Source organism: Capricornis sumatraensis, chromosome 18 (assembly GCF_032405125.1).
Source record: "Capricornis sumatraensis isolate serow.1 chromosome 18, serow.2, whole genome shotgun sequence".
NCBI lineage: Eukaryota > Metazoa > Chordata > Mammalia > Artiodactyla > Bovidae > Capricornis > Capricornis sumatraensis.
Genome location: NC_091086.1, coordinates 14632332 through 14649363, shown reverse-complemented (window position 1 = coordinate 14649363; position 17032 = coordinate 14632332). Strand labels below are relative to the sequence as shown.

Below are 17032 nucleotides of genomic sequence, written 5' to 3'. Positions count from 1 at the left end.
AGGTAACTTATAGTGACCTTACATATAATTTCTTGTAAAAATGTCCCTAGAACAGTCGTTCTATTGTGTATGATATGATCGTACATATTTCTGTGTGTGTGTGCGTGTGTCCGAGACCCTGTGTCTTTGGCTTCGCTTCTTATCCATTCATCCTTTAGTCTATTTTCATGAGGGAATAGGCCCGTTTTTACTGATTTCATTTTATCCTAGGGCTTCCCTGGTGGCTCAGATGGTAAAGAATCCGCCTGCAATGCAGAGAGACCTGGGTTTGGGCCCCAGGTTGGGAAGATCCCCTGGAGAGGAGCCTGGTGGGCTATAATTCATAGGCTTGCAGAGTTGGACACAACTGAGTGACTAAGCACGCATTACTTTCCTTAGGTAGTGAGAACAAAGAGGATTCTTCATGAGAGTGTCAAATGAGAATGAAGAAGAGAAAAATGCCCAAATTTAAGATAATTGTTACACTGAGTGGGCATTGTAGGGAAGGAATAAAACAATGGTGTGGGCAATGTTTGTTTCAAGTTGAGCCTTAGATCTCTGATTATGTGTCCAGTTTTATGCATAAGATTATGAATCAAAATAACAATAAAATAACACATATGAGTATATATAAATATGTACTTGAGTGAATATTCGACAGGGACTTAATTGCTCAGAAAGGAGTGGTAAGCAGTAGTCACTGGGTGCTGATCACTGGGTTGCGCTGATAAACAACAGCTGGAGGTTAGAAACCTTTAACAGGTATCGGTACCAAGAGTGATGTCTAGTGGATAGATAATAAAAGATCTTCTCTAGATTTTTATTGTGTGAATTATAGTTTTAAAGATGCTTGTGTGGTCATGGCTGCAAATTAAACGGATGGGACATCAAAGTCGCTCTGCTTTGACACAAGAGACAAGGAAAATAACCAAATTTGAAGTCTGTTTCTGGTTCTATTTCAAAATCAAGATGATTTGTTGTGTTGTTACTAAAATTTTAGCTCCAGAAGTATAACAGCCAAAGAAAAACTACATTTTAAAAATACATTATATATTAACATGCCTATGGAAGTTCTCTGGAGAAGGCAAGGGCAACCCACTCCAGTACTGGAAAATTTTCCAGTGCCTGGAAAATCCCATGGATGGAGCAGCCTGGTGGGCTGCAGTCCATGGGGGTCTTGAAGTCGGACACGACTGAGCGACTTCACTTTCACTTTTCACTTTCATGCATTGGAGAAGGAAATGGCAACCCACTCCAGTGTTCTTGCCTGGAGAATCCCAGGGACGGGGGAGCCTGGTGGGCTGCCGTCTATGGGGTCACACAGAGTCAGACACGACTGAAGCGACTTAGCAGTAGCAGCATGGAAGTTCTCAGCCTCAAAGCTTGAGTGGTTTAAAATTTAGATGGAATGGAAGGAGCTGGAAAGGTGCAAGATCAAATTCTTGCCTTTTAATTTTATGGTTATCAAAGTTAAATGAGGAAAGAAAAGCAGTAGGTTAGCAGCATCACCACCTGCTTCTGAAGTGGAGTTTTCATAGGAATCATTTTTTCAAATCTCTAAAATTGATAATTGAACAGGACATGTTTGGAACCTCACTTGGCTTGTGCCTGACCCATTTCTTGTCACCAGCTCTGGAATGAGATCTTCACACCTCTCCTTGTCTTAATGTGCTTCTGCCCTCCTGACTTGTCCAGGGACAAAGGAAGGAAAGCCATGCTGCATTTTTCACATGTAAATTGCCCCAGAGCCTGCCCCCTCTCCACTAAACAGCTCAGTGGCTCTGTTTTGTCTGTGTTTTTAATATTTGAAGGGTAACTATTTGGGCCTTGTAATATTCAAACCCAGATCTCCTGCATTGCAGGCAGATTCTTTACCATCTGAGCCACCAGGGAAGCCCAATAATTAGATTTACAAAACAGAAATAATGAAGATAGTACTAATTTGGAATGACTTTGCTAGGTTGAAATGTTCATTCGGGGAAACATAAAATCTTGTTTAAGAAGATCTATTCAGGATGAGGGGAGAGAAAAAAATGATAGAAATCACAAGGATGAATTTTGTTGAGTAGTGAATGAGAGCCCCTTGTAGCTGACACCAATAGAGAATCTGAATTCAGGGAGATAGAGAGCCATGCCTGTCTTACTTGATGACTTGGTTGTTTATTTGCTTTTTGCTGCAGTTCCAGCCTTGATGCCCTGGATGCTGACAGTGAAGGAGAGGGCCATTCGGAGCAGCTGCACAACTGCTACACTCCAGTGTGTCAGAGTTCCTCGAGAACTGGCATTACTAGCGGGGATGAATCTGACTCTTTTGAGACCAACACTGAATCAGATTTTAATATCTCCAGGACGGAATCATTTTCTTTATCAAGTAGTCTGCAGCTGAAGGTATTCTTATTAGTATTCATTTGGTTTATTAAAAGCCTGGAAAGTATGTTGTCTAAATCTGCTCATTTCTGAAAGACAAATTATAGTAACACGTGTGAATGTTTTTTTAATTGAAGACCCAATGAACTTCATGAGTCTGTCTTCTTACTCTCTCACATTCTAATGTGTATAGTCCTTACATACAATGGCTGATTTGTTTTCATGAATCCCCACCAACGCAGATCATCTTTCATGGTTTTGGAAAATGTTACCATTTTATACAGTGTTTTCTGTCATCATCCCTTAAGCAATGGGAGGAAGGCTGGTGGTATGAAGTGAGTTTAAATGACCAAGCTTGTTTTGCACAGATAAAATTTTACTTGGTGCTGGGGATGAGGTAAATAATTTTGCCAAGGCAGAGGTAACATTTGTTGGGCTGCATGAACTCATTTGGAATACCATAGCCTCTGTTAGTTTTTCCACAGGAGACAGCTTTTGTGTCTTTTTTCACATTGGAGTTTCATTTCATTGTGGTTTCTTGAAATGACTAAACTTTCCCAGTCTTACAGGGAAGCCCTTTTCTGTTTGGACCTATGTTTTCTGTTTTATTTCTGTTGTCCACTTGTTTTCTTTTTAAATTGAGTTTACTACTGTAAATGCAGTGTTTCTGAGTAAAACACTGTAAAGTGACATGTGCTGTGCTTTAACATCTCATCGCAAACACATGGTGGTTATGATTGTGTTTTATTTTGATGGTATGCTCTACAATATGCACAACATGCTTCATGTATGCACAAAACACAGAATTTTCTCATAACTCATCTGGGATATAAAGTGGTATTTTTATTTTAATTTTTGATCTGTTCAAGTTCTACAGAGATTAGATGTCCACATTGCCCAAAGCTCGGTGATAGAGTCAGATCGAGGCCTTCTGACCCTAGAACCTGAATCCTCTACCCTCAGCTCTGAGATCTGTAGAGCTGTTATCATCTTCTGAAACTAAAGATCATGTGATATTTTTGGATAATAAGAATTAGATATGCTTATTCATGTAGCTATTTCTCAGACTTGTAATGTGAATGGAACTGTGAAAAACTCATCATTACTTAGAAGGAAAAGTAATTCTCTGTGAAATAGTTCTATACTGTTCACTTTTAAGAAGAATCTGTCCTATAAATTATGGCTTGCCTTGCCTTTGTAATTACCCTATATAACTTTTTGCCAAGGAATTCTGGAAGATTTTCAAATTCCTATTGTTAGGAAAAATGATTACCATGCATGACTTTAATGCAGAGGATGGCACTTGGCTAGGGCCCTTTGTGGCCAACTCACTGTTAGGGGATAACTTAGGTTGGCCTTTTGGACCGCCAGGCCCACTGGGTCTTTCCCAATAAGAAAGTCATGGAGCCATGGGTCAAGGCCATCCAAAGCAAGGTTAGGCTTCTATTTTCAACTTTCCTCCAGGCTCTTCAACTAAACCACGAGCCTAAGGCAACCGTGTGCTTTTACTTACGGAGAACAAAAGAAAATAGTGCTTCTAAAGGGCTGTTGCTGATGCCTTAATTTTAGTAATACATTTTGCAGCACTTTCTTTTACCTCTAACCTTAAGTGGTATCTTAATAGTTAATGGGAGATGGGCATCAGTCCTAAGTCCACATGGTCTCTGTTGGATGGGTTTGGGTGCTGTAAACGGCTTTAGTGACATTCTGTTGCACATTCATGTAAGATTTCTAGAACATGCGAGAAAAACATGTTTTTATTATCTTGCCTTCTTGCACTTTCACATATGTTGCCAAAATAATGATAGAAATAATGGGTGGTTGGGCAAACAGGAAGAAAACAGCAGGTCACTTAAAAGGGGTAAATTTAAACTATATAAACCAGTGATAATTCAAACAAAGTCTCAGGAAGTGCTGAATGGAAGATCTGTTGAAAGATGAGCAAAGACTAGAAGGATTTGTATAATGCTCTGATGCATTCTTTTTTGGAGGCTGCAGCTCATATTACAAATAGCCTTTGTGTGTTAGTCAGTCAGTCATGTCCGATTCTGTGATCTCATGGACTGTAGCCCACCAGGCTCCTCTGTCTGTGGAATTCTGCAGGCAAGAATACTGGAGTGGGTAGCCATTCTCTTCTCCAGAGGATCTTCCCAACCCAGGGATCAAACCCTGGTTTTCTGCATGGTAGGCAGATTCTTTGCCATATGAGCTACCAGGGAAGCCCTCAGGAAATAGCCATTAACTTTTAAAAACATAGTTTTAGATGACTGTTTCTCTACTTTCTAATAATTGTTATGTATATAGATCTCAGTTCATATGGAATTTTGCTTCAATGCTACAGTTTAAAATTATAAAAATAAATGACAACTCAGGTCAAAAACCAGTCAGATTTGTTGAATATGCAGAGAAAATCACATGACTTTATTTTTCACTTTTAACCAACATGGTTAGAATGTCATACTTGTATCCTAAGTATATCCTATGTACTTGTATAAAGTGTATAGGAACTATTCCCAGAGCTCAAGTTTACTAAAGCATTCAAAAAACAATAGCATGTTTTAGAGTTGTGAGTGAGAGACAAACAGAAACAAATCATTAATAAGATTATATCAGAAATATTCAAGTTGAATCATTTTTGTAAAGGTCCTGATTTAGTATCATTGATAATGAGTGCATACTTTCAAATCTTCTATAGAATTTTTAAAAAAACTTTGTTATGATTTCTTTTAGGAATCGTTGTTTTCTGGAATCCGTTCACGTTCGTATTCCTGCTCATCACCCAAAATTTCTTTAGGAAAAACTCGATTGATCCGTGATTTTACAGTGTGTAATTCAGTTGAAGGTAAGCATTATTTACCATTTGGCTGTGAAAGCATTCTTTTCCAGAGTGGATTTTCAGCCAGTAAAAGTACATAAAACATATAAGAGGAGCAGGCAAGTATTCTAAATTTCATTTTCACTATTGAGTTTTCTAAACTTAGCAAAACCCTCAGCTCACTGGATATCACATAAAGCATAAATTTTATTTTGATGAAATCACAAATATGTACACACCTCTCTGCTGCCTTATTTTTTTAATAAAATGTTTTCCTCAAAGGCAGTATAAACTAGAATTTATTCTAGGTTCCTTATTGTGAGGACTTTAGAGAATTTTATTTAAGTAAATTAGTGCTGAAATAACCCTCCCCAGAGGCAAAGCATTGCAAAATGGATTATCTTCATTTCTTTATTTAATAGGGAACTTTAGCAAGTAAAAATAACAGAACATACTTGAAACACAAATAGGTATATCTCAAACAGTACTTTTTGTGGCCCATGTAAACAATTATAAACTTTTATACAATCAAATTTTAATTAAAATACAGTATACCTACAGAGAATTGATGCTTTTGAACTGTGGTATTGGAGAAGACTCTTGAGAGTCCCTTGGACTGCAAGGAGATCAAACCAGTCCATCCTAAAGGAAATCAGTCCTTAATATTCATTGGAAGGACTGATCCTGAAGCTGAAACTCCAATACTTTGGCCACCTGATGCCAAGAACTGAGTCATTGGAAAAGACCCTGATGCTGGGAAAGATTGAAGGTGGGAGGAGAAGGGGACGACCGAGGATGAGATGGTTGGATGGCATCACCGACTTGATGGACATGAGTTTGAGCAAGCTCCAGGAGTTGGTTATGGACAGGGAGGCCTGGCGTGCTGCAGTCCATGGGGTTGCAAAAAGTCGGCCATGACTAAGCGACTGAACTGAACTGAACTGATACCTACAGAAAGAAGCACATATTATAAGCATGTAGCTTGATGAATTTTCAAAAGTGAATTCAGATCAATAAGTAGAATAGTTGTAGGCAACTCAGGGCTGCCCTTGTAGTCCTTCTTAGCTACTACCCCAATTGTTAGCTTAATTCTGGAGTGTGATTATTTAATACTTCCTGTTTATAGTGTATTATGTAATAATTACATTTAAAGGTGTTATTTGGAAGTATTAATGTCAGTCTATAGTTCAGTTCAGTTCAGTCGCTCAGTCATGTCCGACTCTTTGGGACCCCATGAATCGCAGCACGCCAGGCCTCCCTGTCCATCACCAACTCCTGGAGTTCACTCAGACTCATGTCCATCGAGTCAGTGATGCTATCCAGCCATCTCATCTTCTGTCGTCCCCTTCTCCTCCTGCCCCCAATCCCTCCCAGCATCAGAGTCTTTTCCAATGAGTCAACTCTTTACATGAGGTGGCCAAAGTACTGGAGTTTCAGCTTTAGCATCATTCCTTCCAAAGAAATCCCAGGGTTGATCTCCTTCAGAATGGACTTGTTGGTAGTATATAGTAGTATTACAATTTTTTTGTCAGTATATCAGATAATGCCTTTTTTTGGTTTATTATCCTTAAGAGTCTTAGAGGACTCAGAAAGCAAGAGATGTGCTTAAGTATTCTCAATATTTTGAATATTTAAAATAGAACTTATTTTACTTTTTTTTTCTTTCCTTTTTTCTTATTCTTGCTTTGTTGCATTGCTCTTATTTTGCATTTTTATGCTATGTGGAGCTATATTGGAAGCATAATCTTCGTGCTTGGACTTGCCATTCTAAAGCAATGACTTATGAATGGAGATGTTCAATCAATATTTGCTGAATGAATTTACTAGACAAAATGCATAAAATACAAAACAAATGCTGCAAGGCATTTTTTTTTTCCTTTTTCTTCCTGGGATGTCGTTTTTGAAGAAGAGAAAACAACACTGATACAAATGTCAGTTTTTATTTTTAGAATGAAAAGATGGAGAGAAAGGACTAAGGAAAAGCAAGGATACAACTACCTTGAGGGGACAGGAGTAGAAGGCAGATTGAATTTGCCCTGGATTTTTTTTTTAATACCATAAGTCTTTCTAGGATCTCCAGGTCCCCCTGACCTTAGCTTAGGTTGGGATTCCTTTTGATGGCTGCTTTGATACGTTTTCACTGATAGTCTTAGATATGGCGAATTAACTTTGTGCTGTAACTATTTGGAAAACACTTAAGTTTTCTGTGCATTGTGCAAAATGGTACCTTTGGCTTTTTGTCTCTAGTATCTCTGATTGTTAAATTCTGACAGTTATGATGTTTGAAATCTCAGATGACTGAGAGAAAAATTGAAGTTTGTAAGGGAAAGAGCCCTGTTTTATGAGTTCTTTAATGAATAAGAAAGGGTATTTTTGCTTTACATACATTCTTTAAATCTTTGCATTTGAATTAGAAAGAATAAGAAACTGAAATTAATTCCCTGTTTTTTTCTGTGAATAAAAGCTTGTCTTTAGACAGTATATTTAAAAATAGGGCAGTTGAATGAAGTTTGATACTCTCCAGAGGTAAGAATTGCAAACAGGCAATTTAGGTTGAGGTTACACACTAAATGTACAAAGATTCCAATGGATATTCTTCTATGGTAGCAAACATTTGGGTTGATAACATTTAGGTCAGTCAAAATCATAGGACTGCAAAGAGTAAATTAACTCTTAAGGAAAAAGAAATAATTTTAACTGTGTGTGTGTGTGTGTGTGTGTGAAAGCTTGACTGATTCAAAGATGTGTTCTAATGTTTCATTGTTCAGTCTGCTTAATCAGAGGTAAATTGACATTTGTGTTCTTATAAATTCTCAATCAATGAGCTTTGAGTAGCTCTAAATTTTTTTGTATTTGAGCAGAGTGCAAGTTTCCTTTTCCTCAGTAGAAAACTCCTGTACATGAGCTATAATATAGATATACAAAGATAGGGTGGTCTTTCAGTCTTTTTTATACTTATTCGTAATGTTCTGTCTTCCTTATCATTTCCAAAGTGTTACTTATGATAATTTCTCATGCTTTTTTTTTTTTGGTTCTGTTTTTTTGAGTCCAGAGTACAGTGGTGGCAACTTTATTATTTAATGCTTTATACATGAAACAAAATTCACTATAATTCCCTTTGGTAGTTCATGGGTTTAGATAAAAAGGAATATTCTCAATATTGAAATGACAATTATAGCATCACTAAGACAGACAAAAGTGCTCTACATTTAAGGATTTGAGGAGTGACGTGAGTGTACTTTTGAACATTATTGTGCTCTGATGGATGGAATCCTATTAGACTTTCTCCAGTTGCCTGACTGATTCTGTTACTTTATTAGCTTGATTATTTTGGCTATATGGCTTATTCTCCTGACATCTCAGTCTGTGTACAATAAGAATAATGCTTTCTGCCCATGAATTAATTTGCAGAATATTTAATGGGAAGAAAACAAAAGTCTTCAGATTCTTCATAGTAGGTTTTCTACTACCTACAAGATAGTCTTGGGTTCAGCACTGGAATTCTGCATCTCAGCGGACATGTTTTTCTTAGTTTTCCTCCATGTCCATCTGGCCCATTTCCCCTTGCAACCTCGCTGTGCCTGTTCACTCTCCTGGACTGTGATGGAACAGGGCTTGTCCCTGGCGTGTGGATTGCGCTCCACAGCAGGCCGCCCCTCCTTCAGTCTCTCTCACTGTGTGCGTCCGTGTCTCTGCTCCATCCCTGTAGTAGATACTCCAGCTGGGCAAACAAGCTGGTGCTAAGCTGCTTGCAGGAATCTCCCCTTTCTACTCTCCCACCCCCAAGCCTGGTGGGGGAGGGACTCTCCCCTTCCCATAAGCCGCAAAGCACATCTCCAAACTGACTGCTCTGTGAAGGCATTACAGGTATATTAAAACAGACTTTTCTTTTAAGCTTTGTGAAAAAGCCACTAAGATATTTATTGATTCTGTATCATGTTGGGAAATGAGTGGTGAGAATAAGGAATGGATAGGAGGGAAATTTGGGGGAGAATGGATATGTATATGTATAGCTGAGTCCCTTTGCTGTCTACCTGAACTGTCACAACATTGTTAATTGATGTGTTCCAATATAAAATAAAAAGTTTTTTTCTTTAAAAAGAATAGGGGATGAAGCCCTAGTGAGAGATACTGAGAAAGATAGAACTGGTTTCCCATCCTTCTGAAAATGTCTGCTGCCCCATGCTGATGCTAACTTAGTTCATAAAACCATTAAATGTTGTCATGTTTTGGCCTCTTCTCCATTTTCTCCAAATTAGGGAAAGTGATTAAGATGTCTGGAGCAGTGCCCTAGTTATACAGAATAACTTGTTTTCTTGTTATTTGTTAACTGGTGGTATGTATAATGATAACTTGAGTTGAATGCATTGTGTGCACTTCAGACTAACACATGACTGCTCGTTCGTCTGCCTTCTTTTCATTTTATTATTCTGTGTCTTGTAGAGCAAAGAGCTTACAGCTTGCCGGAGCCACCAAGAGAAAACAGGTATTTTAACTCTTTCAGATTTCCTGAGGCACTGTTTGATCCATCTCTGGAAATGTTTAGCCATCGTTTTCGATACCTGTTCAGTAGTTTGTGAGAGGTTTTGCATAAAGAGCCTGCTTGAGGTTTTGTTCCCTTTGTGATCTGTATGGGGGTACGCGTGCCAGCTGCTCCTTTCAGCCCCTGGATGAGCAGGGCTCAGGACTGGGGACACAGTAGGCTGGGGTTATCTTCAAAACCAAACACTTCCATGCACAGGACCATGGGGAGCAGTGTGAGACCACCTGGTTTAGAAAGGCATCAGGTTCTCACGAGGTCTGTCTGCCACAACAGGAAGACTGCTGTGTGATAACAGGCCCCCGGTGCCAGCTACAGAAAGTGCCCAACATCCCTGCTGTCTGTTATCATGGAGTCTTGTTTAGAAGTGTTAAGTTTGAAACAAAGAATACATGATACAGAAAACGTTTTGAACATTATCAGCTTTCTGATTAATATGCAGATTTGAAAGCTGTACGCCCTAAGCTGCTCTTTCCCCTAGAAGGTAAAACTGTCCTTGGAGTTAACCTTGGGCAGCCGATGAGCCAGCAGACTGGACCGCTGCGTTCTGTGGGTCTTGAGAAACTAACCATGAGTCACACTGTGAAATAGCCTTGGGGTTATGCCAGACATGGCACACATGTTTGACTTTGAGAGACCAAATGAGAAGGAAGAAAATAGTTTTAATTTGGGTGCTATTAATACTCAAACTCTGAGATCTTTTACTATATAGATCAGAATGGACTATTTTGCTTTACATCTTGGACTGTAAGTATGAAGAAGAAAAAGAAATCTCCTTTTGTTCCTTTCTTCTTTTTTGGAAACCAGAATAGGAATTTTGAAACAGAGACAGACTTAGAATGCCATTTAAGCATAGGCCGATGAGGATGGTGTCAGGACAGTGACGATGATGACAGTAGAGAGCAATAACTGTTGTTGGGCGTTTTCATGTGCCTGGCACCATTTTAGATGATTTGTGTTTATTACTTATTTAAATTATTTCCTGACTACTTCTGGAATTTGTTCATCATCCTGGTCATCATTGTGATTAGCAGTCTTCTCCTTGCCATCTTTTTAACAATTGAAGAAGTAATGGACTGATTGTAAAGATTTTTTTTTAAATCAAAAATATTTTCCATCAGGAGAGGAATTTAAGACTGAGAGAGCCAATGTCAGAGTCAGTTAAGTACTGACTTATAAAATGTATTAGCTTGAATGGAGACACAGACAGAGAACAGACTCATGGACATGGGGCAGCAGGGAGGAAAGAGAAGGTGAGATGTATGGAGAGAGTAACATGGAAACTTACATAATCATATGTAAAACAGATCGCCAACTGGAATTTGCTGTATGACTCAGGGAACTCAAATCAGAGTTCAGTTAACAACCTGGAGGGATGGGATGGAGAGGGAGGTGGGAGGGAGGTTCAAGAGGGAGGGGACACAAGTATGCCTCTGGCTGATTCATGTTGATATTTGGCAGAGACCAACACAATTCTGTAAAGCATTTATCCTTCGATTAAAAAATAAATGAATTTAGAATTTTAAAATAAAAAAAAAGTAAAAGAGCTTGAACAACAACAAAAAGTGTTAGTCTGGATGGGACGTATAGGGATCATCTTTTTCTCTCATATTCCTCATTCCTGTTTTTTTTTTTTCCCCCCCATTCTTTGGTCTGTCTCTGGTCTATATCCCAAAAGCATCCAACTTTCTTAGCCCTATCCCCTGGTGTATCCAGTAGAGTAGATCTTTCACCTCACCTACTGTATTCCTGATAGCTTGTTGGTTATGCCAGCATGATACCTGCCTAGACCCTAATGCTTTGCTTTGGTCATGTTACAGATATTTACTTGAGGGTTTGCCTTCTTTATTTGCCTTATTTATGTTGATCACTTAGTTTCTGGAAAAGAGTTCAGCCAGGTAAAAGCGGGGGCGCGGTGGGGGGGTGGGGCTCATTTTGGACCTTGCAGGCTCATTCCTGTAGGAGCAGACACTTCATCTGTCCCAAGTTCTTAGGATTATATGATATGACTCAGTTATTTTATTGCCACCATCCATCTTAAATCTGATTGATCTATTACCTTTTATTTTTTAAAAAAACCTGATTTTCTGAGTGTTCAAAATTGTAGTCTCAACTCTGTCAATTTTCAATTTGGATAACTGGAGTTTTTTAAACACTTAGATGCCCAGTTCTAAAAAAAAACAAATAGGTTAGGAATTAAGATATTGAGGCTATATTCATATTATTAAGATACTTTAAATATCTGTTTATCTATTAAAAAGGTAATATCAAGATTCTCTGAAGAATGGGGCTTATAAAACTGTATTGTGGGTAATCTTATTGGTCATCAAATCAATAATAGAGTTAGGCATTCTTGTTCTGGGATGTGGAAAGAGTTTAAATTTTTTACAGATTTCGATAAATTGAAGGCTGTTTACTTTCTGCTATGAAATCAGTTGAGGATTTTTTCCTCTGAGTTCTTCTCTAAAGTACCTCATTGTTGTGTAAGTGAATACCACATAGCTAGATTAGATTTGAAACATGGAATCAACCAGCCTTCTCCATCTGCCCAGAAGTTACACCGTGGTTTTCATTCTTATAATCTGAAAGTGGGTCATGTCTGTGATACTCGCTATCAGCTTAGATGGTTCGGAGTTTCTAATATTTAGTGTTTCAGTATTTTCTGGTTTACTTTGTCACATCTTGGTTCTTCTCAGCCTTTGAATTTAGAGATTGAAGATATAATTTTATGTCATTTTTAGAAGAAGTATATGTTGTTGTTTTTCAGTCATTAAATCGTGTCCGGCTCTTTGTGACCCCGTGGACTGTAGCACACCAGGCTTCCCTGCCCATCACTATCTCCCATATAGGATATTTGGTAAATTACAAGCACATATAGGCTTTGACTCATTGAAATAGACTCTGATGCTGGGAGGGATCGGGGGCAGGAGGAGAAGGGGACGACAGAGGATGAGATGGCTGGAGGGCATCACCGACTCGATGGACGTGAATCTGAGTGAACTCTGGGAGTGGTGATGGACAGGGAGGCCTGGCGTGCTGCGATTCATGGGGTCGCAAAGAGTCGGACAGGACTGAGCGACTGAACTGAACTGATAGATTTTGAAACAAAGCTGTAACATTGCTCTTGATACAGTTTTCTGTAGCATGGGAAGGAATTTGGAGTAGAGTCAGGTAAACAAGATTACATTTTCTTTTCTTTGAGAGAGTGTTGTGTTTCTGCTGTGAAGTAGGAGAGAGGACTTCTTAACTTCAGAATTCACATTGACCTGATCATTCTTTAGTTCCAAGAGTTAGATCTCCTCCCATATTGTTCTTCTTTTAGATATTGGATGGCTTTTGATGGGGTCCCAAAAGGTGTTCCAGAGAGGATTTTTTTTCAGCTTTCAAAAGTACCTTTTTCTCTATTCCATGTTATTCCAAGAGTTTTGCAAAGTAGAATGCTTAAAACACAAGAGGTGTAGAAATTCATGGATATATTAACCAGTGAGTTATCTGAGAAGGTGGCTGTGAAAGTAGAAGGAAAATAAGAGGGCCTGGGTTCCTCGTGTTGTTCTGAGTAGCTGTAAGACACTTTCATTTCTGTTTACCTTTTTAACTATTTTCTGTAAGTAGCAAACCCAGTGTCACTAACTGCAGGGTTTCAGTGGCAGGACACACACTGTCCTGCAGGACCAAGAGGTAGGTCTGAAGTATTCCTTATTTATTTTAAATGCATTCATAGATATGAATTCTCAAGTCTTATAGAAAGGTCAAATAACTTAGTTTTGTTTAATGTGTACCAGGTAATTACATGTTATATTTAAGTATGAGAAAGAACCTTAGAAATAATTTAGTCTTTGTTTAGATAGGAAAAATTGAAGTCCTAGAAAGATGTCATTTTACATTTCATACATATCTATAGTATGCTTGCTTTTGAAAAGTATTTCCCAGAGATGAATGTGTTAGCCACTAACACTGACAAATGAGAAGTCTGAGGGGAATAGAGAGACATTGGTTATGAAATGTTCATTATGGAAATAGTCTACAGAAATGTTATCTGCTTGATCTTTGATATATTCATGCTTTCTGTCTCTGTGATAAGATTAGAAATATCAGAAGATTAGAGACAGTTCTGGGAAAATAAGAAAGTTCCAGGGAAATTTTATTTTCATAGCTGGGACCATTTTTTTTCCTCCTAAAGAATGATTCTGTGGACTAGTGGAAAATAAATGATACTCGGTGTGTTCAAAGACTGGGTACAGTTACCTCTAGCTTGCCTCTTATTTTGAGGGAGTTTCTGGAGTCTTCTCTCCTTTCCAACAGAGAGAATCTCAGGTTGCAGAAAACCTGACTGAGTGGGAGAGACAGAACCCTGAGGCAGATGGTCTGTTTCTCAGGCTATACGGACGAAGAAATGTGTGTCTTCTGAGTATTATCTCTGTGTTCCAAACATAAATAAAATCCCAGTTTCATGTCATTAGTTATTTGGCATCTGGGTACTGGAAAAATGCTATTAGCATGGCAAACAGGGAGATGAACGGTTTCAGAATAAAGTTGTGATTCTAGGATTTCCTTTATTTCTCCAATATTTTAATATAAAAAATTTTAAAGTATTCAGAAAAGCTGAAAGAATTATATACTAGAATACCTATTTCCACCACCTAGATTCTGTAATTGTTAGCATTCATTGTGAGATAGTTGCTTTATCATATACTGTTCAAATAAATATAAGATGCATTTTTGATAGTTTCTGTTCTTATCTTTAGAGTAACCATTAAAGGCTGAAAAAATACATATGTTTAAATATATGTATAATATATATACACAAAAATATATGTGTAAAATACATCTGTGTATTTGTCTGTACACACACATATGTATGTATGACTCCTGGTTTTTTTGCTACCTCTGATAAGTTTTATAAGCTGTGATAACAGCTTCTTTTTTGTAGAATTCAGGAAGAAGAATGGGATAAATACATCATACCTGCCAAATCAGAATCTGAAAAATACAAAGTGAGCCGAACTTTTAGTTTCCTCATGAATAGGATGACCAGCCCTCGGAATAAATCGAAGGTAATTAAGGTTTTATGCCTACTGTCTAAAAAGTACGAATGGCTCAGCTTCTGAGCAATTAAGTATAGTTTGCACTTTCCCTTTAAATTCCCTTACCATAGATTTTATAAACACACATTTAAACATCTCTGTATTTCTTGTGGGGTATTTTCGAAGTCATTGGAAATACAGAGACCACTTCATCCTGGTAGATGTTACATTTTGGCATTATCGTATCTCTTGATGTGCAGTCCTTCTATCCTGATTGAACACATAAAGACTTTGTATGACTTCTGTACGTTGGCTGGCTCTGAGCATTTCTCTTTTTTTGTTTTTTCCCCCACCTTGCTGCTGCTGCCATACCTGAAGACAAAAGGCAAAGATGCCAAAGACAAAGAGAAACTGACCCGACATCAGTTTGTCCCTGGAACTTTCTCTGGGGTTCTGCAGTGCTTGGTTTGCGATAAAACGCTCCTGGGGAAAGAGTCATTCCAGTGCTCCAGTAAGTTCTTGGGCCCCACGTGGGCTGTCTTCACGCTTCGCCTCTCGCGAGAATAAGCATCCTGAGACGTGGGCTGTCTTCATGCTTCACCTCCTGTGAGGATAAGCATCCTGAGAGTAGTGCCGTTGCTCAGTATATGCACACAGATGTCTGTTTTTATGTCTCCGTGCGGTTCCATTAGCAAGCAGCGACCTGTGATGGCTGACTCATACTTTTTGTCCACGTGTGATAGTCTTTCCCCAAACAGGCTTGCGTACCTCACTGCCTACTGACGTCTCCACTTGGATGTCTAAACAGTGTCACAAATATTATGTGACCCCCTGGAGCTCCTCTCACTCCTCTCTGTGCCCACCTACAAGCTGACTCTCTCAGTTAATGGCAGTCCCATCCTTCCAGCCAAATGCTTGTGCCAAAATTATTCCCACATCCAAGGCTTCAACATGACTCTTGGCTCTAGCTTCAAAATATATTAATGTTTAGATCCAGCCACTTCTCACACCTGGCACTGTTAGCAACTTGGTCTAAAGCTGCCATCTCAATGGCTTTGCAACTGGTTCCCTTGTGCATTTACTTTAGAAAGTATAGTTCTCAAAACCTCAATCTGAGAGCGTTTGTCAAGGCATTGATCCCTGTGTTCCAGATCCTCTTGACGCTTCCTGTCATCCCCTGGGACAGCCAGAGCCCTGACGATGGCTCCAAGGCCCGCATGGTCTCTCCTCCCATCCCCTCCCCGACTCCTCCGGTTCAGTCCCTCTGGCACCTTTGCTGTTCTTCCAGCATGCCAGGCTCCAGGCGCACTCCTGCCTGTGGGCTCTCCTGCATATCCCCCTGCCTGCAGCAGTCTTGCCACAGGCAGCCAAGTGCTTTGCCCCCTCACCTCCTTCAGGTCTGCTCAGATAGCACCCCTTAGTTAGGCCTTTCCCGACCACCCTTTGCTTGGCTGTCCCCCTTTCCTCTTTCTCATCCCACTATAGCATTTCACATCATCTAACTTGCTCTCTGTTCTCTGTATCAATTTTATTATCTGTCTCCCTTACCAGATTATAAATTCTATGAGGGGTGGGTTTTTGTCTGTTGATTTTGTCCTCTGCTATGTCTGTAGTGCCTGGGATATTGCTTGTGCATAGTAGGGGCTTAGTAAATATTTGTAGAATGAAAGAAGAACTCAGTACAAGAGAATTCAGGCCCAGGCAGATGAAATACATTTTGTGGTACTTTGGTGACCAGAATTCAGGAAACATTTTGAAAGTGGCATGGGAGTACAAAGGGAGGTGAAGAGCAGGGGAAGATTATATGTAAAGTTCTTCATTAAATTGCCAGAAAATGATTGAAAATGTGAATGTATCCATTCACACATTGTCTGTAAGAGGCCAGTTTCATTGCATGTTGGAATGTTGCTTTCCTTGGGGTCTTGATTTGTTTCTTTTATGGGACCTGATGTAGCATCAAGCAAAAAGAATAAAACTACTCTAAAAAATAAAGTCTGTTCATTTAAAAAATAGCATCCAGCAGTCTAGCTGTGATTTACTTTGCTAAATTTTTGGAAGTTTGCGGAAAGGATTGTTTGTGGATTGTTAATGGCTTGCCTCTGTGACTTCCCTGGTGGCTTAGATGGTAAAGCGTCTGTTTACAATGCAGGAAACCTGGGTTCGATGCCTGGGTTGGGAAGATCTTCTGGAGAAGGAAACGGCACCCCACTCCAGTATCCTTGCTTGGAAAATCCCATGGACGGAGGAACCTGATAGGCTACAGTCCATGGGGTCGCAAAGAGTCAGACACGACTGAGCGACTTTGCT

General features: G+C 39.2%; 1 protein-coding gene across 2 annotated transcripts in view; it reads left to right on the top strand.

The window, feature by feature from the left end:
- ARHGEF28 (Rho guanine nucleotide exchange factor 28) overlaps positions 1-17032 on the top strand; it is a 134342-nt gene that overhangs the window by 28682 nt on the left and 88628 nt on the right. For both annotated transcript variants that reach the window (XM_068990373.1, XM_068990372.1), the window contains 5 exons: positions 2160-2367; positions 5077-5188; positions 9605-9647; positions 14632-14755; positions 15104-15236. In XM_068990373.1, the coding sequence (XP_068846474.1) occupies positions 2160-2367; positions 5077-5188; positions 9605-9647; positions 14632-14755; positions 15104-15236 (620 nt within the window). The remainder of the gene's footprint in view (positions 1-2159; positions 2368-5076; positions 5189-9604; positions 9648-14631; positions 14756-15103; positions 15237-17032) is intronic.